The 27,656-nt window shown below is 38.3% G+C and overlaps 1 protein-coding gene across 4 annotated transcripts in view; it reads right to left on the bottom strand.

The window, feature by feature from the left end:
• The window catches only part of UPRT (uracil phosphoribosyltransferase homolog), a 99,936-nt gene that overhangs the window by 42,343 nt on the left and 29,937 nt on the right, over nt 1-27,656 (bottom strand). The window contains exon 7 of one of the 4 annotated variants that reach the window (XM_042974077.1): nt 20,705-20,772. The exons of the other annotated variants lie outside the window; for them this stretch is intronic. Within the exon in view, the coding sequence (XP_042830011.1) occupies nt 20,720-20,772 (53 nt within the window). The 3' untranslated portion in view covers nt 20,705-20,719. Of the gene's footprint in view, nt 1-20,704; nt 20,773-27,656 lie in introns of those variants that run through there. 4 annotated transcript variants of the gene reach the window in all.

Here is a 27,656-nt window from a genome sequence, read left to right as displayed (position 1 = left end):
GAATCATCTTTATAGTACTGAAAGAAACAAAAGCTTCCAATATAGAATTCTCTATCAGTAAAATACTTTTTCAGACACTCAAACACTGAAATAATCCATTACTAGGGGACCTTCACTATACTAAATATTAAATTAAGTCCTTTGAGTAGAAGGAAAATAATACCAGATGGAAATCTGGATATACAAAGAAATGAAAAGCACCCAAAATGAATGAAAAGACTTCTTTTTTTTCTTATTTTGTTTTCTATCTCTTTAAAAGATAACTTGAGGGGCACCTGACTGGCTCAGTTAAGTGTCTGGCTATTGATTTCAGCTCAGGTCATGATCTCATGGTTCATGAGTTTGGGCCCCACATCAGGCTCTGTGCTGACAGTGCAAAGCCTACTTGGGATTCTCTCTCCATTTCTCTCTGCCCCTCCCTTGCTCATGCACTCTCTAAAGGAATGAATAAATGAATGAATGAATGAATGAATGAATAAATAAATAAATAAAATAGCTTGAAAGAAAAATAATTATACATTATGGGGTTTCACATGTGTAGAAGTAAAATGTATGATAATGATAGCACAAAGGCTAGGAAGGGGGGAATGGATGTATATTATTTAAGTTCTTATTGGTGAAATGGACTGTGATAAGTTAAAGGTACATATTATAAGCTCTAAAGGAACCATTAAAAAACCAAAGCATTATATCTAACAAGACAGTAAAAATAAATAAAATGGAATCATAAATAATACTCAATCCAAAAGAAGTTAGAAAAAGAAGAAAAAGCAAATAAAGAACAAATGGGACTAAGAGAAAGCAAATATCAAGATGGTAGATTTAAAACCAATAATCACATTAAGAAAAAATGGTCTAGATACCCCAATTAAAAAGCAGAAACTATTGAATTGGATAAAAAAGCAAGACCCAACTCTAGCCTACCTACAAGAAACTCAATTTAATATAAAAACACAAATAGGTTAAAAGTAGAAGGATAGAAAAAGGTATACCATACTAACACAATCAAAAGAAAGCTGGAATGTATATAAAATGCCAGCCAAAGTAGATTTCAGAAGAAAGAATATTATCAGGAGTAAAAGAAGACATCCCATAATGATAAAGTTCCAATCTATAAAGAGGATATACCAATCCTAAAATTTATGCACCTAACATGAGAGCTTCAAAATACATGAGGCAAAAATTGATGGAACTGAAATGAGAAACACACAAATCAAAACATTTAGTCAGAGATTTCAACACCCTTCTCTCAATAACTGATAGAACAAATTAACAGAAATATCTGTAAAACAAGGACTTGAACAAAACTATCAACTAACTTAACCTAATTGACATTTTATACAACACTCAACAATAGTAGGATACACATATTTTTCTGTTTTTATTATTTTTTAAAATATAACTTATTGCCAAATTGGTTTCCGTACAACACCCAGTGCTCATCCCAAGTGGCCTCCTCAATGCCCATCACCCACTTTTCCCTCTCCCCCACCTCTCATAAACCCTCAGTTTATTCTCTGTATTTAAGTCTCTTGTGGTTTGACTCCCTCCCTCTCTGTAAATTTTTTCTCCCCTCCCCTTCCCCATGGTCTTTCTTCTGTTAAGTTTCTCCAGATCCACATGTGACTGAAAACATTATGGTATCAGTCTTTCTCTGACTGACTTATTTCACTTAGCATAATACCCTCCAGTTCCATCCACGTTGCTGCAAATAGCCAGATTTCACTCTTTCTCATTGCCAAGTAGTATTCCATTGTATATATAAACCACAACTTCTTTATCCATTCGTCAGTTGATGGACATTTAAGCTCTTTCCATAATTTGGCTATTGTTGAAAGTGCTGCTATAAACATTGGGGTACACGTGCCCGTATGCATCAGCACTCCTGTATCCCTTGGGTAAATTCCTAGCAGTGCTATTGCTGGGTCATAGAGTAGTTCTATTTTTTAAATTTTTGAGGAACCTCCACACTGTTTTCCAGAGCAGCTGCACCAGTTTGCATTCCCACCAACAGTGCAAGAGGGTTCCCATTTCTCCACATCCTCACCAGCATCTATAGTCTCCTGATTTGTTCATTTTAGCCACTCTGACTGGCGTGAGGTGGTATCTCAATGTGGTTTTGATTTGTATTTCCCTGATGAGGAGCGATGTTGAGATCTTTTCATGGGGCTGTTGGCCATCTGGATGTCTTCTTTAGAGAAATGTCTATTCATGACTTCTGCCTATTTCTTCACTGGATCTTGTGTTTTTCAGGTGTGGAGTTTGGTGAGTTCTTTATAGATTTTAGATACTAGCCCTTTATCCGATATGTCATTTGCAAATATCTTTTCCCATTCCGTTGGTTGCCTTTTAGTTTTGTCGATTGTTTCCTTTGCAGTGCAGAAGCTTTTTATCTTGATGAAGTACCAATAGTTAATTTTTGCTTTTAATTCCCTTGCCTTTGGAGATGTGTTGTGTAACAAATTGCTGCAGCTGAGGTCAAAGAGGTTGTTTCCTGCTTTCTCCTCTAGGGTTTTGATGGTTTCCTGTCTCACATTCAGGTCCTTTATCCATTTTGACTTTATTTTTGTGAATGGTGTAAGAAAGTGGTCAGGTTTCATTCTTCTGCATGTTGCTGTCCAGTTCCCCCAGCACCATGTGTTGAAGAGACTCTTTTTTCCATTGGATACTCTTTCCTGCTTTGCCAAAAATTAGTTGCATATGTTTGTGGGTCCAATTCTGGGGTCTCTATTCTATTCCATTGGTCTATGTGTCTGTTTTTGTGCCAATACCATTCTGTCTTGGTGATTGCAGCTTTGTAGTAGAGGCTAAAGTCTGGGATTGTGATGCTTCCCATTTTGGTTTTCTTCTTTAATATTACTTTGGCTATTTGGAGTCTTTTGTGGTTGCATACAAATTTTAGTATTGCTTGTTGTAGCTTTGAGAATAATGCTAGTGCAATTTTGATTGGGATTGCATTGAATGTGTGGATTGCTCAGGGTAGTATTGAAATTTTAATTTTTTTAACGTTTATTCATTTTTAAGAGACAGAGTGTGAGTGGGAGAGGAGGAGGAGCAGAGAGAGAGAGAGAGAGAGAGAGAGAGAGAGAGAGAGAGAGAGAATTGGAAGCAGGCTCCAGGCTCCAAACGGTCAGCACAGAGCCCAATGCAGGGCTCAAACTCACGAACAGCCAGGTCATGACATGAGCCAAAGTTGGATACTCAACCAACTGAGCCACTCAGGTGCCCCGACAATTTAACAATATTTATTCTTCCAAATCCATGAGCATGGAATCTTTTTTCATTTATTTGTGGCTTCTTCAATTTCCTTCATAAGCTTTCTATATTTTTCATCATACAGATCTTTTACATCTTTGGTTAGGTTTATTCCTAGGTATTTTACGGTTCTTGCTGCAGTTGTAAATGGGATCAGTTTCTTTATTTCTCTTTCTGTTGCTTCATTATTGGTGTATAAAAATGCAACTGATTTCTGTACATTGATTTTGTATTCTGTGACATTGCTGAATTCATGTATCAGTTCTAGCAGACTTTTGATGAAGGCTGTCAGGTTTTCTATGTACAGTATCATGTCGTCTGTGAAAAGTGAAGGTTTGACTTCGTCCTCACGATTTTGATGCCTTCGATTTAATTTTGTCTGATTGCTGATGCTAGGAATTCAAACACTATGTTAAACAACAATTGTGGGAGTGAACATCCCTGTCGTGTTGCTGATCTGAGGTGGAAAGCTCTGTTTTTCCCCACTGAGGATGATATTAGCTGTGGGCTTTTCATAAATGACTTTGATGATACTTAAGTATGTTCCATCTGTACCGATATTCTTGAGGCTTTTTATTAAGAAAGGATGCTATATTTTGTCGAATGCTTTTTCTGCATCTATTCACAGGATCACATGGTTCTTATTCTTTCTTTTATTAATGTGACGTATCACATTGATTGATTTGAAAATATTGAACCAGCCCTGCAGCCCAGGAATGAATCCCACTTGATCATGGTGAATAATTCTTTTTATATGCAGTTGAATTCGATTTGCTAGTATCTTGTTGAGAATTTTTGCATCCATATTCATCGGGGATATTTGCCTGCAGTTCTCTTTTTTTGTTGGGTCTCTGTCTGGTTTGGGAATCCAAGTAAAGCTGGCTTCATAGAATGAGTCCGGAAGTTTTCCTTCCAGTTCTGTTTTTTGGAACACCTTGAGAAGGATAGGTATTATCTCTGCTTTAAATGTCTGGTAGAATTCCCCAGGAAAGCTCTGGTCCTGGACTCTTTTTTTGGGGAGATTTTTGATAACTGATTCAATTTCTTCGCTGGTTATGGATCTGTTCAATTTTCTATTTCTTCCTGTTTGAGTTTTGGAAGTGTGTGGGTGCTTAGAAATGTGTCCATTTCTTCCAGGTTGTCCAGTTTGTTGGCATATAATTTTTCATAGTATTCTCTGATAATTGTTTCTATTTTTTGAGGGAATGGTTGTAAAGCGTTTGGATTGCTGTGTTTTCCTTTTCATTGGTTTCCATATATTTTTTTAATTTCTCCTCTAATTGCCTGGTTGACCCATTCATTCTTTACTAGGGTGTTCTTTAACCTCCATGCTTTTGGAGGTTTTCCAGGTTTTTCCTTTGGTTGATTTCAAGTTTCATAACATTGTGATCTGAAAGTGTGCATGATATGAACTCAATTCTTTCATATTTATTGAGGGCTGTATTGTGACCCAGTATGTGAGCTATCTTGGAGAATGTCCCATGTGCACTTGAGGAAAAATTATATTCTGCTGCTTCAAGATGCAGAGTTCTAAATGTATCTGTCAAGTCCATCTGGTCTAGTGTATCATTCAGGCCCATTGTTTCTTTACTGATTTTCTGTCTAGATGATCTGTCCATTGTTGTAAGTGGAGTATTAAAGTCCCCTGCAATTACCACAGTCTTATCAATAAGGTTACTTATGTTTGTGATTGTTTTATATACTTGGGTGCCCTAGAATTTGGTGCATAGACATTTATAATCGTTAGCACTTCCTGACGGATAGACGCTGTAATTAATATATAATGCCTTTCTTCATCTCGTTTCAGCCTTTAATTTAAAGTCTAGTTTGTCTGATATAAGTATGGCTACTCCAGCTTTCTTTTGACTTCCAGTAGCATGATAGATAGTTCTCCATCCCCTCACTTTCAATCTGAAGGTCTAAAATGAGTCTCTTGTTGACAGCACATAGATGGGTCTTTTTTTTTTTTATCCATTATTAAACCTTTTCTTTTGATGAGAGCATTTAGTCCATTTACATTCAGTGTTATTATTGAGAGATATGGGTTTAGAGTCATTGTGTTATCTGCAGGTTTCATGCTTCTAGTGATGTCTCTGGTACTTTGTGGTCCTTGCAACATTTCACTCACAGCGTCCCTCTTAGGATTTCTTGTAGGGCTGGTTTAGCGGTGATGAAGTCCTTCAGTTTTTGTATGTTTGGGAAGACCTTTATCTCTCCTATTCTGAATGACAGGCTTGCTGGATAAAGGATTCTAGGCTGCATATTTTTCCTGTTCATCACATTGAGGATTTCCTGCCATTCCTATCTGGCCTGCCAAATTTCAGTTACTGGACTGCTACTACCCTTATGTGTCTACCTTTGTATGTTAAGGCCCATTTATCCCTGGATGCTCTCAGAATTTTCTCTTTATCCTTGTATTTTGCCACTTTCACTATGGTATGTCGTGCAGAAGGTTGATTCAAGTTACGTCTGAAGGGAGTTCTCTGTGCCTCTTGGATTTCGATGTCTGTTTCCTTCCCTGATTGAGGAAGTTCTCAGCTATAATTTGTTCAAGTACACCTTCAGCCCCTTTCTCTCTCTCTTCCTCTTCTGGAATTCCTATGATACAGATATTGTTCCATTTGATTGAATCACTTAGTTTTCTAATTCTCCCCCTAATGATGGTGGATTTTTTTTATCTCTCTTTTTCTCAGCTTCCTCTTTTTCCATAATTTTATCTTCTAATTCGCCTCTCTCCCCTCTTCCTCTTCAATCCGTGCTGTGGCTGCCTGCATTTATTTTGCCCCTCATTTATAGCATTTTTAATTCATCATGACTATTTTTTAGTTCCTTGATCTCTGCAGGAATATTCTCTGCTGTCTTCTATGCTTTTTTTCAAGTCCAGCGATTAATTTTATGACTTTTATTCTAAATTCTTGTTCAGTTATATTGCTTATATCTGTGTTGATCAATTCTTTAGCTGTCACTTCTTCCTGGAATTTATTTTGAGGGGAATTCTTCCGTTTCATCATTTTGGCTAGTTTTCTGTCCCTTACGAGTTTTAAAAGCTTGTTATGTACGCTGCACCTCTGAGCACTGCTATATTAAAACAGGGTCATGCACTGTCCAGGGCCTGGCCGTTCAGGAGGTGTTTTTTGGAGAGTGTTACTTACTCTCTGTTGTTGTGACTTTGGTCATTTTATTTCCCTACTTATAGTGATGTTTTAGACCCTCTGTCAAGAATACACATACTTTTCAAGCACACAGGGAAGATTTACCAAAAGAGACTATATTCTGGGCCATAATACAAGTCTTAATAAATTTAAAGATTTCAAACCATATAATGTATATTCCCTGAATTAAATTAGGAATCAATAATAAAAAAGCATCTAGAAAATGTTATAAAATTTGGAAACTAAATACAGTACTAAAATAACCCTAGATAAGGAAAAATCAAAACAGAAATGAAAAAGTCTTTCATTCAAAATGAAAATGAAAATATATAATTTGTGGGGTACAGCTAATATAGTCCTTAATTTATTTTTAAATTTAAAATTTATTATCAAATTGGTTTCCATACAATACCCAGTGCTAAACCCAACAGGTGTCTTCCTCAATGCCCATCACCCATACTTCCCTTTCTCCCACCCCCCATCAACCCTCAGTTTGTTCCCAGTTTTTCAGTCTCTTATGTTTTGGCTCCCTCCCTCTCTAACCTCTTTTGTGCTTTTTTCCTTCCCCTCCCCCATGGTCTTCTTTTAAGTTTCTCAGGATCCACATAAGAGTGAAAACATATGGTATCTGTCTTTCTCTGTATGACTTATTTCACTTAGCATAACACTCTCCAGATCCATCCACATTGCTACAAAAGACCATATTTCATTCTTTCTCATTACCACGTAGTATTCCGTTGTATATATAAACCACAAGTTCTTTATCCATTCATCAGTTGATGGACATTTACACTCTTTCCATAATTTGGCTATTGTTGAAAGTGCTGCTATAAACATTGGGGTACAAGTGCCCCTATGCATCAGCACTCCTGTATCCCTTGGGTAAATTCCTAGCAGTGCTACTGCTAAGTCATAGGGTAGATCTATTTTTAATTTTTTGAGGAACCTCCACACTGTTTTCCAGAGCGGCTGCACCAGTTTGCATTCCCACCAACAGTACAAGAGGGTTCCCGTTTCTCCACATCCTCGCCAGCATCTGTAGTCTCCTGATTTGTTCATTTTAGCTACTCTGACTGGCATGAGATGGTATCTCAGTGTGGTTGTGATTTGTATTTCCCTGATGAGGAGTGATGTTGAGCATCTTTCCATGGGGCTGTTGGCCATCTGGATCTCTTCTTCAGAATAGTGTCTATTCATGTTTTCTGCCCATTTCTTCACTGGATTATGTGTTTTTCGGGTGTGAGGTTGGGTGAGTTCTTTATAGATTTTAGATCCTAGCCCTTTGTCCGATATGTCATTTGCAAATATCTTTTCCCATTCCATTGGTTGCCTTTTAGTTTTGTTAATTGTTTCCTTTGCAGTGCATAAGATTTTATCTTCATGAGGTTCCAATAGTTCATTTTTGCTTTTAATTCCTTTGCCTTTGGAGATGTGTCAAGTAAGAAATTGCTGCAGCTGAGGTCAGAGAGGTTTTCTCCTGCTTTCTCCTGTAGGGTTTTGATGGTTTCCTGTCTCACATTCAGGTCCTTTATCCATTTTGACTTTATTTTTGTGAATGGTGTAAGAAAGGGGTGTAGTTTCGTCCTTCTGCATGTTGCTGTCCAGTTCTCCAAGCACCATTTGTTAAAGAGACTGTCTTTTTTCCAGTGGATATTCTTTCCTGCTTTGTCAAAGATTAGTTGGCCATATTTTGTGGGTCTAATTCTGGGGTTTCTATTCCATTCCATTGGTCTATGTGTCTGTTTTTGTGCCAATACCATGCTGTCTTCATGATTACAACTTTGTAGTAGAGGCTAAGGTCTGGGATTGTGATGCCTCCTGCTTTGGTCTTCTTCAAAATTACTTTGGCTATTCAGGGCCTTTTGTTCTTCCATACAAATTTTAGGATTGCTTGTTCTAGCTTTGAGAAGAATGCTGGTGCAATTTTGATTGGGATTGCATTGTATGTGTAGATAGCTTTGGGTAGTATTGACATTTTAACACTATGTATTCTTCCAATCCATGAACACGGAATGTTTTTCCATTTCTTTATATCTTCTTCAATTTCCTTCAAAAGCTTTGTGAATGGGATCAGCTTTTTATTTGTCTTTCTGTTGCTTCATTGTTAGTGTATAAGAATGCAACTGATTTCTGTACATTGATTTCGTATCCTGCAACTTTGCTGAATTCATGTATCGGTTCTAGCAGACTTTTGGTGGAGTCTATTGGATTTTCCATGTATAATATCATGTCATCTGCAAAAATTGAAAGCTTAACTTCATCTTTGCCAATTTTGATGCCTTTGATTTGCTTTTGTTGTGTGATTGATGATGCTAGCACTTCCAACACTATGTTAAATAACAGTGGTGAGTGTGGATATCTCTGTCGTGTTCCTGATCTCAGGGGGAAAGCTCTCAGTTTTTCCCCATTGAGGATGATATTAGCTGTGGGCTTTTCATAAATGGCTTTTATGATCTTTAAGTATGTGCCTTCTCTCCTGAATTTCTCAAAGGTTTTTATTAAGAAAGGATGATGAATTTTGTGAGATGCTTTTTTCTGCATCCATTGACAGGATCATGTGGTTCTTAATTTTTCTCTTATTAATGTGATGCATCACATTGATTGATTTGCAAATTTTGAACCAGCACTGCAGCCCAGGAATGAATCCTACTTGATCATGGTGAATAATTCTTTTTATATGCTGTTGAATTCGATTTGCTAGTATCTTATTGAGAATTTTTGCATCCATATTCATCAGAGATATTGGCTTGTAGTTCTCTTTTTTGCTGGGTCTCTGTCTGGTTTAGGAATCAAGTAATGCTGGCTTCATAGAATGAGTCTGGAAGTTTTTCTTCCCTTTCTATTTGTTGGAATAGCTTGAGAAAGATAGGTATTATCTCTGCTTTAAACGTCTGGTAGACCTCCCCTGGGAAGCCATCTGGTCCTGGAATCTTTTTTATTGGGAGATTTTTGACAACTGATTCAATTTCCTCACTGGTTATGGATCTATTCAAGCTTTCTATTTCTTCCTGTGGGAGTTTTGGAAGTGTGTGGGTGCTTAGAAATGTGTCCATTTCTTCCAGGTTGTCCAGTTTGTTGGCATATGATTTTTCATAGAATTCCCTGATAATTGCATGTATTTCTGAGAAATTGGTTGTAATAATTCCATTTTCATTCATGATTTTATCTATTTGGGTCATCTCCCTTTTGTTTTTGAGAAGCCTGGCTAAAGGTTTATCAATTTTATTTAAAAAAAAAAAACAAAAAACAAACAACTCTTGGTTTCATTGATCTGCTCTACAGTTTTTTTTAAGATTCTATATTGTTTATTTCTGCTCTGATATTTATTATTTCTCTTCTTCTGCTGGGATTGGGGTGTCTTTGCTGTTCTGCTTCTATTTCCTTTAGGTGTTCTGTTAGATTTTGTATTTGGGATTTTTCTTCTTCCTTGAGATAGGCCAAATTGCAATGTGTTTTCCTCTCAGGACTCCCTTTGCTGATCCCAAAGCGTTTGGATTGCTTTATTTTCATCTTCATTTGTTTCCATATATTTTTAATTTTTTTCTCTAATTGCCTGGTTGATCCATTCATTCTTTCATAGGGTGTTCTTTGACCTCCATGCTTTTGGAGGTTTTCCACACTTTTTCCTGTGGTTGATTTGAAGCTTCAGAGCATTGTGGTCTGAAAGTATGCATGGTATGATCTCAATTCTTTTATACTTGTGAAGGGCCGTTTTGTGACCCAGTATGTGATCTATCTTGGAGAATGTTCCATGTGCACTCAAGAAGAAAGTATATTCTGTTGCTTTGGGATGCAGAGTTCTAAATATATCTGTCAAGTCCATCTGTTCCAATGTATCATTTAGGGCCCTTGTTTCTTTATTGACCATGTGTCTAGATGATCTATCCATTTCTGTAAGTGGAGTGTTAAAGTCCCCTGCAATTACCACATTCTTATCAATAAGGTTGCTTATGTTTGTAATTGTTTTGTGTATTTGGGGGCTCCCGTATTTGGCGCATAGACATTTATAATTGTTAGCTCTTCCTGGTGGATAGACCCTGTAATTATTATATAATGTCCTTCTTCATCTCTTGTTGCAGACTTTAATGTAAAGTCTAGTTTGTCTGATATAAGTATGGCTACTCCAGCTTTCTTTTGGCTTCCAGTAGCATGATACATAGTTCTCCATCCCCTCACTCTCAATCTGAAGGTGTCCTCAGGTCTAAAATGAGTCTCTTGTAGACAGCAAACAGATGGGTCTTGTTTTTTATCCATTCTACTACCCTATGTCTTTTGGTTGGTGCATTTAGTCCATTTACATTCAGTGTTATTATAGAAAGATATGGGTGTAGAGTCCTTGTGATGTCTGTAGGTTTCATGCTTGTAGTGATGTCTCTGGTACTTTGTGGTCCTTGCAACATTTCATTCACAGAATCCCCATTAGGATCTCTTGTAGGGCTGGTTTAGTGGTGATGAATTCCTTCAGTTTTTGTTTGGGAAGACCTTTATCTCTCCTTCTATTCTGAATGACAGACTTCCTGGGTAAAGGATTTTCGGCTGCATATTTTTTCTGTTCATCACATTGAAGATTTCCTGGCCTGCCAAGGAAATCCTCCTCCTTTCTGGCCTGCCAAGTTTCAGTAGATAGGTCTGCCACTAGTCTCATCGGTCTCCCTTTGTATGTTAGAGCGTGTTTATCCCTAGCTGCTTTCAGACTTTTCTCTTTATCCTTGTATTTTGCCAGTTTCATTATGTCATGCAGAAGATCGATTCAAGTTACGTCTGAAGGGAGTTCTCTGTTCTTGGATTTCAATGCCTTTTTCCTTCCCCTGATAAGGGAAGTTCTCAGCTATGATTTGTTCAAGCACACCTTCAGCCCCTTTCTCTCTCTCTTCCTCTTCTGGATTTCCTATTATATGGATATTGTTCCATTTCATTGCATCACTTAAGTTCTCTAATTCTCCCTTCATCCTCCTGGATATTTTTTTATCTCTCTTTTTCTCAGCTTCCTCTTTTTCCATACTTTTATCTTCTAATTCACCTATTCTCTCCTCTAGCTTTCAATCTGAGCTGTGGATGCCTCCATTTTATTTTGCACCTCATTTATAGCATTTTTTAGCTCCTCATGACTATTTCTTATTCCTTGATCTCTATAGCACTAGATTCTCTGCAGTCCTCCATACTTTTTTCAAGCCTAAGGATTAATTTTATGACTATTGTTCTAAATTCTTGTTCTGTTATATTGCTTAAATAGTTTTTGATCAATTCGTTAGCTGTCGCTACTTCCTGGAGTTTCTTTTGAGGAGATTTCTTCCGTTTCATCATTTTGGGTAGTCCCTGGGGTGGCACCAAACTGTAGGGCACTTCCCCTGTGCTGTCTGTAGTAACTTGTGTTCATTGGGTGGCCGTAGTCAGACCCGATGTCTGCCTCCAGCCCACCGCTGGGGCCACAGCCAGACTGTTGTGTACCTTATCTTCCCCTCTCCCAGGGGAAGGACTCACTGTGGACTGGTGTGGCCCCTGTCTGGGCTACTTGCACACTGCCAGGCTTGTGGTGCTCCTTTGATGGGATCTGGCGTATTGGCCAGGGTGGATCTGCAAGGTGCACAGGGGCAGGAGGAGCAGGCTCAACTTGCTTTGCTATCATTGATCTGCTGCGGGAGGGGCCCTGCAGCACCGAGAGGGAGGCCAGCCCGTCGGAGGGATGGATCCACAGAAGCACAGCATTGGGTGTTTGTGCGGTGCAAGTAAGTTTGGTGACGGAAACTGGTTCCCTTTGGGATTTCACCTGGGTGACAGGAGAGGGAGATGGCGCTGGTCAGCGACTTTGTTCCCCGCCAAGCTGAGCCCTGTCTTCCAGGGCTCAACACCTCTCACTCGTGGTGTCCTTTTGCCCTCCCGCTCTCCAAGCAGAGCTGTTGACTTATAGCACTCCAGATGTTAAGTCCTGCTGGCTGTCAGAATTCATGCAGTCTGGCCCCTCTGCTTTTGCAAGCCAGACCTGGGGGCTCTGACTTGCCAGGTGGGCTGCCCCTCAACTGTCCTGGCTCTCTCCTGCCAGTCCGTGTAGTGCACACCACCTCTCAGCCCTTCCTACCCTCTTCTGTGGGCCTCTTGCCTACACTTGGCTCTGGAGAGTCCATTTTTCTAGTCTTCTGGCAGTTTTCTGTGTTATTCAGGCAGGTGTGGGTGACATCTAAGTGATCAGCAGGATGAGGTGCGCCCAGCGCCCTCCTATGCCATCATCGTCCTCCTCAAGAAGTCCTAATTTAGTATTTATAAGGAAATTTATATCATGAGATGCTTGTATTGTAAAAGTATCTAAATCAAAGTGTGACCAGCAGACCAGCAACATCACCATTATCCAAGAACTCAAGTCCTCAGGCCTTACTCCAGACCGACCAAATCAGAAATTCTAGTGGTAAGACCAAGGTAATTCTGATGCACATTCAACATTTGAAAAACACTGCTATACTATTTGAGTGTCATTTTTATTGTGTCAGGCTTTTTTTATGGAATCTACACAGTTTAAACCGCTCTGAAGTTCACGTCATTAAAAACAATCTTGTTTTGAGTAGTCTGTTAATTTTGTATCATTTAGAAATTTTCCTAGGCCCAGAGTCATGCAAGTGATTGACCCTACAAATAATGCCTCACTTGCTAAAAAGGTCCAAATTTCAGAAGACAGAGTTACAATTTTTCACAAAATCTGCAGGCAAATAGATGACAAACATCACTGGGGAATATCATCCCACTGAATAATTCTTACTGCTTACAGTAGGAACTCCCACCATGTGGGAACCATGTGTAGTCAAATCCCAATCATGTTCAATGATTAAAAGAAACAAGACAAATTAAATCTAAATGGTTAATATAAAAATAATTTCCAATATGGTTTTATTATCTGCACTTGAATATGAACTTGTCTGATGTTCCAGACAGTTACTTCAAAATGTTGAAACCCTAACATAAGCACTAACTCAGAAGCATGGACTACTATAGTGGTAGACATCACCTTTCCAACTAATTCAATACATCAATATAAGCCAAATCCAATCTCTACCTAAAATTTCTGCTTATATTTTTCCTAGGACAGTGAGTTAAAGATTTTGACTTTCATGGGCTTCACTTACAGCTTCAGCTACTCAAAAATAAACAAATTGAAAATCCTATCACAATATTAACTGACGAGTGTAAATGATAATTTCAATAAGAACACTAAAGCAACATTTGCCATATTAGAATTGTAATATGGGTTATCTATCAATTAATCTCAGTCTTCATTATTATGACAGTTTCAAAAATAAAAGGACATAGGATAGAGCTAACATGACAGCATAGTAGGAGAACCCTAGGCTCCTGTCATCCCTCAACACAACTGGCTCACAAATGATTCTAAATGCCCCAGAAATAAGCCTAAACACTGACAGAACAAACTCCACAACTAAAGGTAGAGAAGAAACCACATCAAAGAAGGTAGGAAATGCAGCTAAAGGGAGAGAAGAAACCACATTGAAGAAGGTAGGAAATGCAGAGACATGGTTTAGGGGAGAAACAGATCGAGCGTGTTGCAGAGGGGAGGGAGTTGTGGTCATAGAAAAAGGCAACAGAGAGAGGAGCACACAGGGGAACACACAAGGGGAACATTTCCCCAAAGCTATTTCCAAGGAAAATGAGAGGGGCTAATTTTTGTGGGTTCTTGCAATCAGGAAGGCTTAAAGACTGGAGTTTTAAGGGTCAGCAGGCAGGGCTGGGAAAGAGCCCTGAGGGCACTACCTACTCCTGGAGAGAAAATAGGCTAACAACCTGGGGGAAGATGGAAATAGATCTAAGGAACTCTTAGGACACACATGGGTGGGGGGATTATTTTCTTTTCTTGGAATAAGTCTCTGAGAGACGGTTCAGAGAGATGCCTCTCTGAGGACAAAGGAGTTGGGCAGAGTCATTTCCCTCCCCAGCCCCTCAGCATTAATACAGGGCCACCTGTGGAAAGCAACACTGGTTGCCTAACCTATTTACACCAAGTCTCACCCCTCCGCTCTAGCAGCACTGCCCTTCTCAGTCAAGTTTTCCTCAGTCCCAGTGCAGCGGGCCCCTTCCTCAGAAGAGCAGAAGAAACTTCGGCCAACACCACGTCTCCCCACCAGAAAATTCATCAGGGCTTCATTTCTAGTGAAGTATCAGGTCTCATTTAACAAGCAGACCAGAGTAAACATAGTTAAAACTCACCACATTCCGGCCATGGACAAACACTGCCCACTGCAGTTTAGGAGAGCTTCTGCAGATGACTGGCCCAAAGGACGGAGCAGCCAAAACAACAGCAGATACATGCAACACACACCTGAGACACTCCCTGAAGGGCCACACTATCTGACCTCTTATTCATAAAGCCATTAATCTCAGGAGCAGGAGACATAACAGGCTGTTCTAACACAGAGAAGTTGCAGACATAGACAAAATGCCAAGAAGGAGGAATTCATCCCAAATGAAAGAACAAACTAACATCAAGGCCAGATACCTCAGTAAAACAGATATAAGTCACATGCCTGACTGAGAATTTCAAGGAACAATCATAAGTATATTCACTGGGCTTGAGAAAAGAATGGAAGACTTCAGGGAGGCCCGTACTGCAGAGATAAAGGAGATAAAAAGCAATCAGAAACAAAAAATGAAATGAAATTGAAACAGGCTTGATGGAATGAACCAAGGCTAGAAGAAGCAGAGGAACAAATAAGTGATAGATGCCAAAATCATGGGAAAATAAGCTGAACAAAAAAGAGAAATAATTATGGAACACAAGAATAGACTTAGGGAACTCAGGGAATCCATCAAATGTAAAAACATTCATATTATAGCACCACAAGAAGAAGAGAGAGAAAAGGGGTCAGAAGATTTATTTGAGGAAATAATAGCTGAAAACTTCCCTAATCTGTGGAAGGAAATAGACATCAAGATGCAGGACACACAGAGAACTCCCATCAAAACCAACAAAAGCAGGCCAACACCAAGACATATTGTAATTAAATTTGCAAAATATAGCAATAAAGAAAAAATCTTAAAAGCACCAAGACAAAAGAAGTCCTTAACTTACAAGGGAAAAGCCATAAAGCTAGCCAGAAATTTCTCAACAGAAACATGGCAAGCCAAGAGTGGCATGCTATATTCAAAATGCTGAATGAGAAAAATCTGCAGACAGAAATACTCTATCCAGAAAGGCTATCATTCAGAATAGAAGGAAAGATAAATCCTAGACAAACAAAAACTAAAAGAGTTCATGGCCACTAACCCAGCCCTGCAAGAAATATTTGAAAGGGGACTATTTGAGTGGAAAGGAAAGATCAAAAGTGACAAAGACAAGAAAGGAGCAGAGAAAATCTCCAGAAATAACAAAATAAGTAATAAAATGGCACTAAATACATATATGTCAATGATTACTCTGAATGTAAATGGAATAAATGCTCCAATCAAAGGACATAGGGTGTCAGAATGGATAAAAAACAAGACCTAACTATATTCTGCCTATAAGAGACTCATTTTAGACCTAAAGACACCTGCAAATTGAGAGTGAGGGAATGGAGAAATATTTATCATGCAAATGCATGTCAAAAGAAAGCCAGAATAGCAATACAAACTATATCAGACAAATCAGACTTTAAAACCAAAGAAGGGTATTATATCATAATAAAGGGGACTATCCAACAAGAAGATCAAACAATTGTAAATATTTATGCACCCAACATGAAAGCACCCAAATATATAAAACCCTTAACAACAAACATAAAGTAACTCACTGATAATAATACAATACTAGTAGGGAACTTTAATATCCCACTTACAACAACAGACAGATCATCTAAACAGAAAATCAACAAAGAAATAATGGCTTTGAATGACACACTGGACCTGATGGACTTAACATATATATTCAGAACATTTCATCTTAAAGTAGCAGAATACACATTCTTTTCATGTACACATGGGACATTCTCCAGAACAGATCACATACTAGGTCACAAATCAGGCCTTAACAAGTACAAAAACAACTGAGGTCATACCATGCATATTTTCTGACCACAATACTATGAAACTTGAAGTCAATCACAATAAAAAAAAATGAAGACCACAAATACATGGAGGTAAAATAACATGCTACCAAACGATGATGGGTCAATGAGGAAATCAAAGAATAAATTTTTAAAAATACATGGAAACCAATGAAAATAAAAATGCAACAGTCCAAAACCTTTGGGATGCAAAAAAGCAGCCCTGAGAGGGTAGTTGATAGCAATATAGGACTAGCTCAAGAATCAAGAAAAATGTCAAACAACCTAATCTTATACCTTATACCTAAAGGAACTATAAAAAGAGTAACAAAAGAAGCCGAATGCCAGCACAAGGAGGGAAATAATAAAGATTAGCACAGAAATAGATGATATAGAAACTAAAAAAACAATACAACAGATCAATGAAAACATGAGCTTGTTCTTTGAAAAAATTATTGAAATCCCCTAGCCAGACTTATCAAATAGAAAAGTAAAAAGAAACAAATAAAATCACAAATGAGAGTGGAGAAATAACATCCAACACCACAGAAATACAATTATAAGAGATTATGAAAAATTATTTGCCAACAAACTGTACAACCTGAAGAAAAGGATAAATCCCTAGAAACATAAAAACTACCAAAAGTGAAATAGGAGGAAATAGAAAATTTGAACAGATCCATAAACAACAAAGAAATTGAATCAGTAATCAAAACCCTCCCAACAAACAGAAGTCCAGGTCCAGATGGCTTCACAGGGGAATTCTACAAACATTTAAAGAAGAGTTCGTACCTATTTGTCTCAAAGTATTTTGAAAAAATAGAATCAGAAGGAAAACTTCCAAATTCATTCTATGAGGGCAGCATCATCCTGATATCAAAACCAGACAAAGACTCCACTAAAAAAGACAACTACAGGCCAATATCCCTGATTTACATGGTTGCAAAAATTCTCAATAAAATACTAGGAAATTGAATCCAATCATACATTAAGAGAATTATTCACCACGATCAAGTGGAATTTATTCCTGCATTGCGAGGGTGGTTCAATATTTATTTTTGACAGGCAGAGACAGAGGGAGAGAGAGACTCTCAAGCAGGCTCCAGGCTGTCAGCCCCAACACAGGGCTTGCTTTCATGAACCATGAGATCACCACTTGAGCCAAAATCAAGAGTCAGATGCTTAACCAACTTAACCCAGATGCCCCTCAATATTCCCAAATCTATCAACGTGATACACCACATTAGTAAAAGAAAATAAACATATGATCATTTGAATAGATGGAGAAAAATCATTTCACAAAGTACAGCACCAATGCTTGATAAAAGCCCTCAACAAAGTAGGCATAGAGGGAACATATCTCAACATGATAAAGGCCATATATGAAAACCCCACAGCTAATATCATCCTCAATAGGAAAAAACTGAGAGCTTTTCCTCTATGGTAAAGAACAAGACAGGGATGTCCACTCTCACCACTGTTACTCAACAAAGTAATGGACTGTCTAACCTCAACAGACAACAAAAAGAAGTAAAACGCATCCAAATCAGCATGGAAGAAGTCAAATTTTCACTATTTGCAGATGACAGGATATTCTATGGAGAAAATTCAAAAGACTCCACCAAAAAATTGCTAGAAATGTACATGAATTCATCGAAGTCATAGGATACAAAATCAGCATATAGAAATCTGTTGTATTTCTATATACCAATAATGTAGCAGCAGAAAGAGAAATCAAGGAATCAATCCCATTTACAACTGCACCAAAATCCATAAGATACCTAGGAATAAACCTAACCAAAGGGATAAGTGATCTGTACTCTAAAACAATAAAAATCTGATGGAAAAAAATTAAAGTAGACACAAAAACAATGGAAAAACATTCCATGCTCATGGATCAGAAGAACAAATATTGTTAAAATCTGTATACTACCCCAAAATAGACACATATATCAATGGAACAGAATAGAGAACCCAGAAATGGACCTACAAAATATACGACCAACTAACCTTCGACAAAGCAGGAAAGAGTATCCAATGAAAAAAAAGACAGTCTCTTCACCAAATGGTGCTGGGAAAACTGGACAGCAACATGCAGAAGAATGAACCTGGACCACTTTCTTACACCATAAACAAAAATAAACTCAAGGGAGGAGCCAAGATGGCAGAAGAGCATGGAAGTCTTTTGTGTGTCTTGCGTCCATGAGATACAGCCAAACACTAAACCATTCTGCACACCTAGAAAACTGGTTGGAGGATTAACACAACAATCTGCACAACCTGAACCACAGAACTCAGCAGGTATCTGGCACAGAGAGGTGAACTTGGGGAGCAAGAAGCCACGGTGGGAAGGGAGGTGCTTTTCTGGGTGGAGAGAGTAGAGAGATGGGGGGAGAATATGGGAAAAGCACCCCTCCCCAAAAGCAGCTGGAGAGAAAGTGGAAAATTGGAAACAGCCACAGGGACTAAATTAAAAAGGGAGAAAGGAGAAAGGAGAAGGTTTAAATTCCATTAAGACTGTAAACAAGGCTGGGGCGCCAGGGTGGCTCAGTCAGTTGAGCATCCAACTTCAGCTCAGGTCATGATCTCACAGTTTGTGAGTTTGAGCCCCACGTTGGGCTCTGCGCTGACAGCTCGGAGCCTGGAGCCTGCTTCAGATTCTGTGTTTCCTTCTCTCTCTGCCCATCCCCGGTTTGTGCTCTCTTTCTGTCATTCAAAAATAAGTAAATAAATGTAAAAAAATTTTTTTAAAGACTGAAAACAAGGGGAGCACAAAGTCTGCAACTCCGCAGCTCAATACCTGGTGGTTCTCTGGTGGGAAGGGTGAATCCCCAGGAGCAGAGTGGGGTCCAGGAGGTTCTTGGGCCACACAAGGAAAAGTGGTTCCACTGCTGGAAGGACACTTGGTAGAGACTATTGAGGCCACCTGGTCCCAGCAGACCCCAGAGAAGGGCCACGTTAGCTGGTGCTGGAACAAGGTCATTAAGGGTGAAGCCTGGTGCCAGATGTGTGTTGTGATTTTCAATAATCCCTGTAAAGCTGCTGCTACACTATCTCGAGAACTTTTTCTGGGGCGGGCTGGCACCTGGCTGCAGTCTCGGGGCACCGGCAGCAGCAGGGTCCAGCAAGCATACCTGGGTGGAGCCGGCATCAGGCCATTGCTCAGTGAGAACCTTCTGCAGAGGGGTAGAACAGGTCAAAGCCACACTCCTTCAAAAGTAAGGGACTGGGGAAAACAGCCGCATCTGAGACAAAACTCGGGAGAGAGGTACAGCCTGAGGCTTGGTCACGGACAGTAAAAAGGCGGGGAGTGGACGAAAGCTGAAGACAGAGGACAGGTGTGTGAATGCTGACTGGGGAGAAGAGAGTTCCAATACTAGAGACTAGGTAGGTGGGTGACACCATTTTCACCACTCCTGTGCATGTGCATATACACCTAGAGTGCCACAACACTCCACCCCAGTAGGCTAGCAGCGCCATCTAGTGGACAATGGAGCCATTACACTGAGCCCCCTCAATTGGGTCAACCTTGCTCTTCAAGAACACAAGTCTCACTGCCTGCTTAGTTTATCAAATATAAAGTGCTTCATAGTCTGACTTCTAGGGGAAAACGAAGTAATTTCAGTCCTATTTCAATCTGTTAGGTCCATCTACTCAATTTTTTTTCTTTCTTTTTCACGTCTTTTTCTTGAATACAGAAAGAAAAAAATTCATTTTTATTTTCAATTTTTATTAAAAATATTTTTAATTTTTTTACTATATATTTTACTTTTGTGTAAATTTTTTCAAATTCTATTTTACTTCCATCGTTTTATTTCAGTCTACTTCAATTTACTATTTCAAATTTTCAAACAATTTCCTTTTTTTCCTTTTCTTTTTTCTCCTTTTTGTATCTTTTCCTTTTCTTTTTTTTTTTAATTTTTTTTTTACATTTATTCATTTTTGAGACAGAGAGAGATAGAGCATGAATGGGGGAAGGTCACAGAGAAAGAGGGAGACACAGAATCTGAAACAAGCTCCAGGCTCTGAGCTGTCAGCACAGAGCCCGACGCGGGGCTCGAACTCACGGACCGCGAGATCATGACCTGAGCCGAAGTCGGACGCCCAACCGACTGAGCCACCCAGGCGCCCCTCTTTTCCTTTTCTTGAATGCAGAAAGAGAAAACTTTTTTTTACTTTCAATTTCTATTAAAAATATTTTTCCTTAATTTTTTTACTATATTTTTTACTTTTATGTATATTTGCTCATATTCTACTTCCATCATTGTATTTGGCTCTACTACACTGTACTCACTTTTTCAAATTTTCAAATGATTTCCTTTTCTCCTTTTCATCTCTTTTTTCTTGAATATGGAAAGAGAAAAATTGATTTTTATTTTTAATTTATATTTAAAATATTTTTAATTTTTTTTCTACTATATTCTTTACTTTTGTGTAAATTTGTTCAAATTCTATTTTACTCCCATCATCTCATTTTAGTCTACTGCATTGTATTCATTTTTTCAAATTCTCAAATGATTTCCTTTTCCCCCCTTTTTTCCCTGATCTGTCAAACCACTTTCAATGCCCAGACCAAAACACACCTAGGATTACCATCATTTTCCAATTTGTGTGTGTGTGTGTTTAATTTTTTAATTTTAATTTTTTAATCTTAATATTTTTTTTAATTTTAATTATGATAGCTCATCAATTCCATTTCTTCCTTCAAAATGACAAAACGAAGGAATTCACCCCAAAAGAAAGACCACGAAGAAACAACAGCCAGGGATTTAACCAGCACAAATACAAACAAGATGTCTGAACCAGAATTTAGAATCACGATAATAAGAACACTAGCTGGAGTCCAAAATAGATTAGAATCCCTTTCTGCTGAGGTAAAAGAAGTAAAAACTACTCAGAATAATATAAAAAATGAGCTGCAATCATGGATGGATGCTGCAGCAGCAAGGATGGATGAGGCAGAACAGAGAATCAGCGATATAGAGGACAAACTTAGAATAATGAAGCAGAAAAAAAGAAGGAGATTAAGGCAAAAGAGCATGATTTAAGAATTAGAGAAATCAGTGACTCACTAAAAAGGAACAACATCAGAATCATAGAGGTCCCAGAAGAGGAAGAGAGAGAAATAGGGGTAGAAGGGTTATGAGCAAATCATAGCAGAGAATTTTCTTAAGCTGGGGAAAGACACACACATCAAAATCCAGGAAGCACAGAGGACCCCCATTAGATTCAACAAAAACTGACCATCAACAACGCATATCATAGTCAAATTCACAAAATACTCAGGCAAGGAGAGAATCATGAAAGCAGCAAGGGAAAAGATGTCCCTAACCTACAAGGGAAGACAGATCAGGTTTGCAACAGACCTAAGCACAGAAATGTGGTAGGCCAGAAAGGAGTGACAGGATATATTCAATGTGCTGAATCAGAAAAATATGCAGCCAAGAATTCTTTATCCAGCAAGGCTGTCATTCAAAACAGAAGGAGAGATAAAAAGTTTCCCAGACAAGTAAAAACTAAGGAGTTTGGTGACCACTAAACCGGCCTTGCAAGAAATTGTAAGGGGGATTCTCTGAGGGGAGAAAAGGTAAAAATATAAACAAACAAACAAATAAATAAATAAATTCCAAAAGCAACAAAGATTAGAAAGGACGAGAGAACACCACCAGAAACTCCAACTCTACAAGCATCACAATGGCAATAAATTCATATCTCAGTACTCACTCTAAACGTCAATGGACTCAATGCTCCAATCAAAAGACATAGGGTAACAGAATGGATCAGAAAACAAGATCTATCTATATGCTGTTTACAGGAGACCCACTTTAGACCTAAAGGCACCTTCAGATTGAAAATAGGGATGGAGAACCATCTATCATGCTAATGGCCAACAAAACAAACCCAGAGTAGCCATACTTATATCAGACAATCTAGAATTTAAAATAAAGACTGTATCAAGAGAGGCAGAAGGACATTATATCATGATCAAGGGGTCTATCCACCAAGAAGACCTAACAATTGTAAACATTTATGCGCCAAGTGTGACAGCACCCAAATATATAAATCAATTAATCACAAGCATAAAGAAACTCATCAATAGTAATGCCATAATAGTAGGAGACTTCAACACCCCACTCAGAGCAATGGACAGATCATCGAATCAAAATATCAACAAGGAAACAATGGCTTTGAATGACACACTGGACCAGATAGACTTAACAGATATATTCAGAACATTTCATCCTAAAGCAACAGAATATACATTCTTCTCCAGTGCACATGGAACATTCTCCAGAATAGACCATATACTGTGATACAAATCAGCCCTAAGTACAAAAAGATCGAGATCATACTGTGTATATTTTCAGACCACAACACTACAAAACTCCAAATCAACCACAAGAAAAAATGTGGAAAGATAACAAATACTTGGAGATTGAAGAACATCCTACTAAAGAATGAATGGGCTAACCAAGCAGTTAAAGAGGAAATTAAAAAGTATATGGAAGCTAATCAAAATGATAACACTACAACCCAAAACCTCTGGGACACAGCAAAGGCGGTCATAAGAGTAAACTGTATAGCAATCCAGGCCTTTCTAAAGAAGGAAGAAAGATCTCAGATACACAACCTAACCTTATGCCTTAAGGAGCTGCAAAAAGAACAGCAAATAAAACCCCAAACCAGCAGAAGACAGGAAATAGTAAAGGTTGGAGCAGAAATTAATGCTATCAAAACCAAAAAAAGAGTAGAACAGATCAATGAAACCAGAAGCTCGTTCTTTGAAAGAATTAACAAAATTGATAAACCACTAGCCAGTTTGATCAAGAAGAAACAGGAAAGGACCCAAATAAATAAAATCAACAATGAAAGAGGAGAGATCACAACCAACACAACAGAAATAAAAACAATAATAAGAGATTATAAGCAATTATATGCTAACAAAATGGGCAATCTGGAAGAAATGGACGAATTCCTAGAAACATATACCCTACAAAAACTGAAACAGGAAGAAATGGAAAATTTGAACAGACCCATAACCAGTAAGGAAATCGAATTAGTAATCAAAAATCTCCCAAAACACAAGAGTCCAGTGCCAGATGGCTTTCCAGGGGAATTCTACCAAACATTTAAGGAAGAGTTAACACCTATTCTCTAGACGCTGTTCCAAAAATAGAAATGGAAGGAAAACCTCCAAACTCTCTATGAAGCCAGCATTACCTTGATTCCAAAACCAGACAGAGACCCCACTAAAAAGGAGAACTATAGACCAATTTCCCTGATGAACATGGATGCAAAAATCCTCAACAAAATATTAGCCAACTGGCTCCAACAATACATTAAAAAAAAATTATTCACCACGACCAAGTGGGATTTATACCTGGGATGCAGGGCTGGTTCAATATTTGCAAAACAATTAACGTGATTCATCACATTAATAAAAGAAAGGACAAGAACCATATGATCCTCTCAATAGATGCAGAGAAAGAATTTGACAAAATACAGCCTCCTTTCTTGATAAAAACCCTCAAGAAAGTAGGGATAGAAGGAGCATATCTCGAGATACAAAAGCCATATATGAATGACCCAATGCTAATATCATCCTTAATGGGAAAAACTGAGAGCTTTCCCCCTAAGGTGAGGAAACAAACAGGGATGTCCACTCTCGCCACTGTTATTCAACATAATATTGGAAGTCTTAGCCTCTGCAATCAGACAACACAAAAAAATAAAAGGCATCCAAATCAGCCAGGAGGAAGTCAAACTTTCACTCTTCGCAGATGACATGATACTCTATATGGAAAACCCAAAAAATTCCACCAAAAAACTGCTAGAATTGATTCATGAATTCAGCAAAGTTGCAGGATATAAAATCAACGCACAGAAATCGGTTCCATTCCTATACACCAACAATGAAGCGACAGAAAGAGAAATCAAGGAATTGATCCCATTTACAGTTGCACAAAAAAACGTAAAATACCTAGGAATAAATCTAACCAAAGAGTTGTCTATACACTGACAACTATAGAAAGCTTATGAAAGAAATTGAAGAAGACACAAAAAATGGAAAAAAGATTTCATGTTCCTGGATAGGAAGAACAAATATTGTGAAAATGTCGATACTACCCAAAGCAATCTACACATTCAATGTAATCCCTATCAAAGTAACACCAGCATTCTTCACAGAGCTAGAACAAACAGTCCTAAAATTTGTATGGAACCAGAAAAGATCCCGAATAGCCAAAGCAATCTTGAAAAAGCAAACCAAAGCAGGAGGCACCACAATCCCAGACTTCAAGCTATACTACAAAGCTGTAATCATCCAGAGAGTATGGTACTGGCACAAGAACAGACACTCAGATCAATGGAACAGAATAGAGAACCCAGAAATGGACCCACAAACATATGGCCAACTAATCTTTGACAAAGCAGGAAAGACTAGCCAATGGAATAAAGACAGTCTCTTCAGCAAGTGGTGCTGGCAAGACTGGACAGCAACACGCAGAAGAATGAACCTGGACCACTTTCTTACACCACACACAAAAATAAATTCAAAATGGATGAAAGACCTCCATGTAAGACAGGAAGCCATCAAAATCCTCGAGGGTACAGCAGGCAAAAACCTCTTTGATCTTCCGCCACAGCAATTTCTTACTCAACACATCTGTGGAGGCAAGGGAAACAAAAGCAAACATGAACTATTGGGACATCATTAAATAAAAACCTTCTTCACAGCAAAGGAAACAATCAAGAAAACTAAAAGGCAACCTAGAGAATTGGAGAAGATATTTGCAAATGACATATCAGATAAAGGGTTAGTATCCAAAATCTATCAAGAACTTATCAAACTCAACACCCAAAAAACAAACAATCTAGTGAAGAAATGGGCAAAAGACATGAATAGACACTTCTCCAAGGAAGACATTCAGATGGCCAACTGACACATGAAAAAATGCTCAACTTCACCCATCATCAGGGAAAAACAAATCAAAACCACAAAGAGATACCACCTTACACCTATCAGAATGGTTAACATTAACAACTCAGGCAACAACAGATGTTTGCGAGGATGCGGAAAAAGACTATCTCTTTTGCATTGTTGGTGGGAATGCAAGCTGGTGCAGCCACTCTGGAGAACAGTATGGAGGTTCCTCAAAAAACTAAAAATAGAACTATCCTACGACCCAGCAATTGCACTACTAGGCATTTATCCAAGGGATACAGGTGTGCTGTTTTGAAAGGACACATGCACTCCAATGTGTATAGCAGCACTGTCAACAATAGTCAAAGTATGGAAAAAGCCCAAATGTCCATCAATGGATGAATGGCTCAAGATGTGGTATATATACACACAATGAAGTATTACTCGGCAATCAAAAAGAATGACATCTTTCCATTTGCATCTACGTGGATGGAACTGCAGAATATTATGCTAAGTGAAATTAGTCACTCAGAGAAAGACAAATATCATATGACTTCACTCACATGAGGACTTTAAGAGACAAAACAGATGAATATAAGGGGAGGGAAACAAAAATAATATAAAAACAGAGAAGGGGACAAAACAGAAGAGACTCATAAATATATGGAGACCAAAGTGAGGGTTACTGGAGGGGTTGTGGGAGGGGGGATGGGCTAAATGGCTAAGGGGCACTAAGGAATCTACTCCTGAAATCATTGTTGCACTATTTGCTAACTAGTTTGGATGTAAATTTTTAAAAAATAGGGGCGCCTGGGTGGCTCAGTCGGTTAAGCGTCCGACTTCGGCTCAGGTCACGATCTCGCGGTCCGTGAGTTCGAGCCCCGCGTCGGGCTCTGTGCTGACTGCTCAGAGCCTGGAGCCCGTTTCAGATTCTGTGTCTCCCTCTCTCTCTGACCCTCCCCCGTTCATGCTCTGTCTCTCTCTGTCTCAAAAATAAATAAATGTTAAAAAAAAAATTAAAAAAAAATAAATGTTAAAAAAAATTTTTTTAAATAATAAAATAAAATAAATAAACAAATAAATAAAAATAAACTCAAAATGGATGAAAGACCTAAATGTGAGACAGGAAACCACCAAAATCCTACAGAACACAGGCAGCAACCTCTTTGACCCCAGCCACAGCAGCTTCTTACTATATATGTCTCTGGAAGCAAGGGAAATAAAGGCAAAAATGAAGTATTGGGACCTCATTAAGATAAAAAATCTTCTGCACAGTAAATAAAACTAAAAGGCAACTGACAAAATGGGAGAAGACATTTGCAAATGACATATGGGATAAAGGGTTAGTATCCAAAATCTATAAAGAATTTATGAAACTCAACATCTGAAAAACAACAGTTAAGCAATGGGCAGAAGACATGAGTAGACATTTTCCAAAGAAGACATCCAGATAGCTAACAGACACACGAAGAGATGCTCAACATCACTCATCACCAGGGAAATACAAATCAAAACCACAATGAGATACTACCTTACACCTGTCAGAATGGCTAAAATTAACAACTCAGGAAACAACAGATGTTGGTGAAGATGTGGAGAAAGGGGAACCCTTTAGCACTGTTGGTAGGAATGCAAACTGGTGCAGCCACTCTGGAAAACAGTATGGGGGTTCCTCAAAAAATTAAAATTAGGACTACCCTATGACCCAGCAACTACACTACTAAGTATTTTCTCAAAGGATACAAAAATACAGGTTCAAAGTGGTACATGCACCCCAATGTTTATAGCAGCATTATCAACAATAGCCAAATTCTGGAAAGAGTCCCAATGTCCATTGATTCATAAATGGATAAACAAATTGTGGTATGTATATATGTATTTATGTATATATATGTATATATATATATATATATATATATATATACACACACACATACACACACATACATACAATGGAATATTATTCAGCCATAACAGAATGAAATCTTGCCATTTGCAATGGTATGGATAGAGCTGGAGAGTATTAGCTAAGCAAAGTAAGTCAGAGAAGACAAATGCCATATTATTTCACTTATATGTGGAATTTAAGAAACAAGTGTTCATAGTGGGGGAAAAATATAGGCAAATAAGGAAACAGACTCTTAAGTATAAAGAACAAACTGTTAGTAGAGGGGAGGTGGGGTGGGGGATGTGTTAAATAGGTGATGGGGATTCGGAGGGCACTTCTTGTGATGAGCCATGGGTGTTAGATGTAAGCAATGAATCACTAAATTCTTGAAACTAATTATTACACTCTGTTAACTA

This window comes from Panthera tigris, chromosome X (genome assembly GCF_018350195.1).
Source record: "Panthera tigris isolate Pti1 chromosome X, P.tigris_Pti1_mat1.1, whole genome shotgun sequence".
Taxonomy (NCBI): domain Eukaryota; kingdom Metazoa; phylum Chordata; class Mammalia; order Carnivora; family Felidae; genus Panthera; species Panthera tigris.
This window is presented reverse-complemented; position numbering and strand designations above follow the sequence as displayed.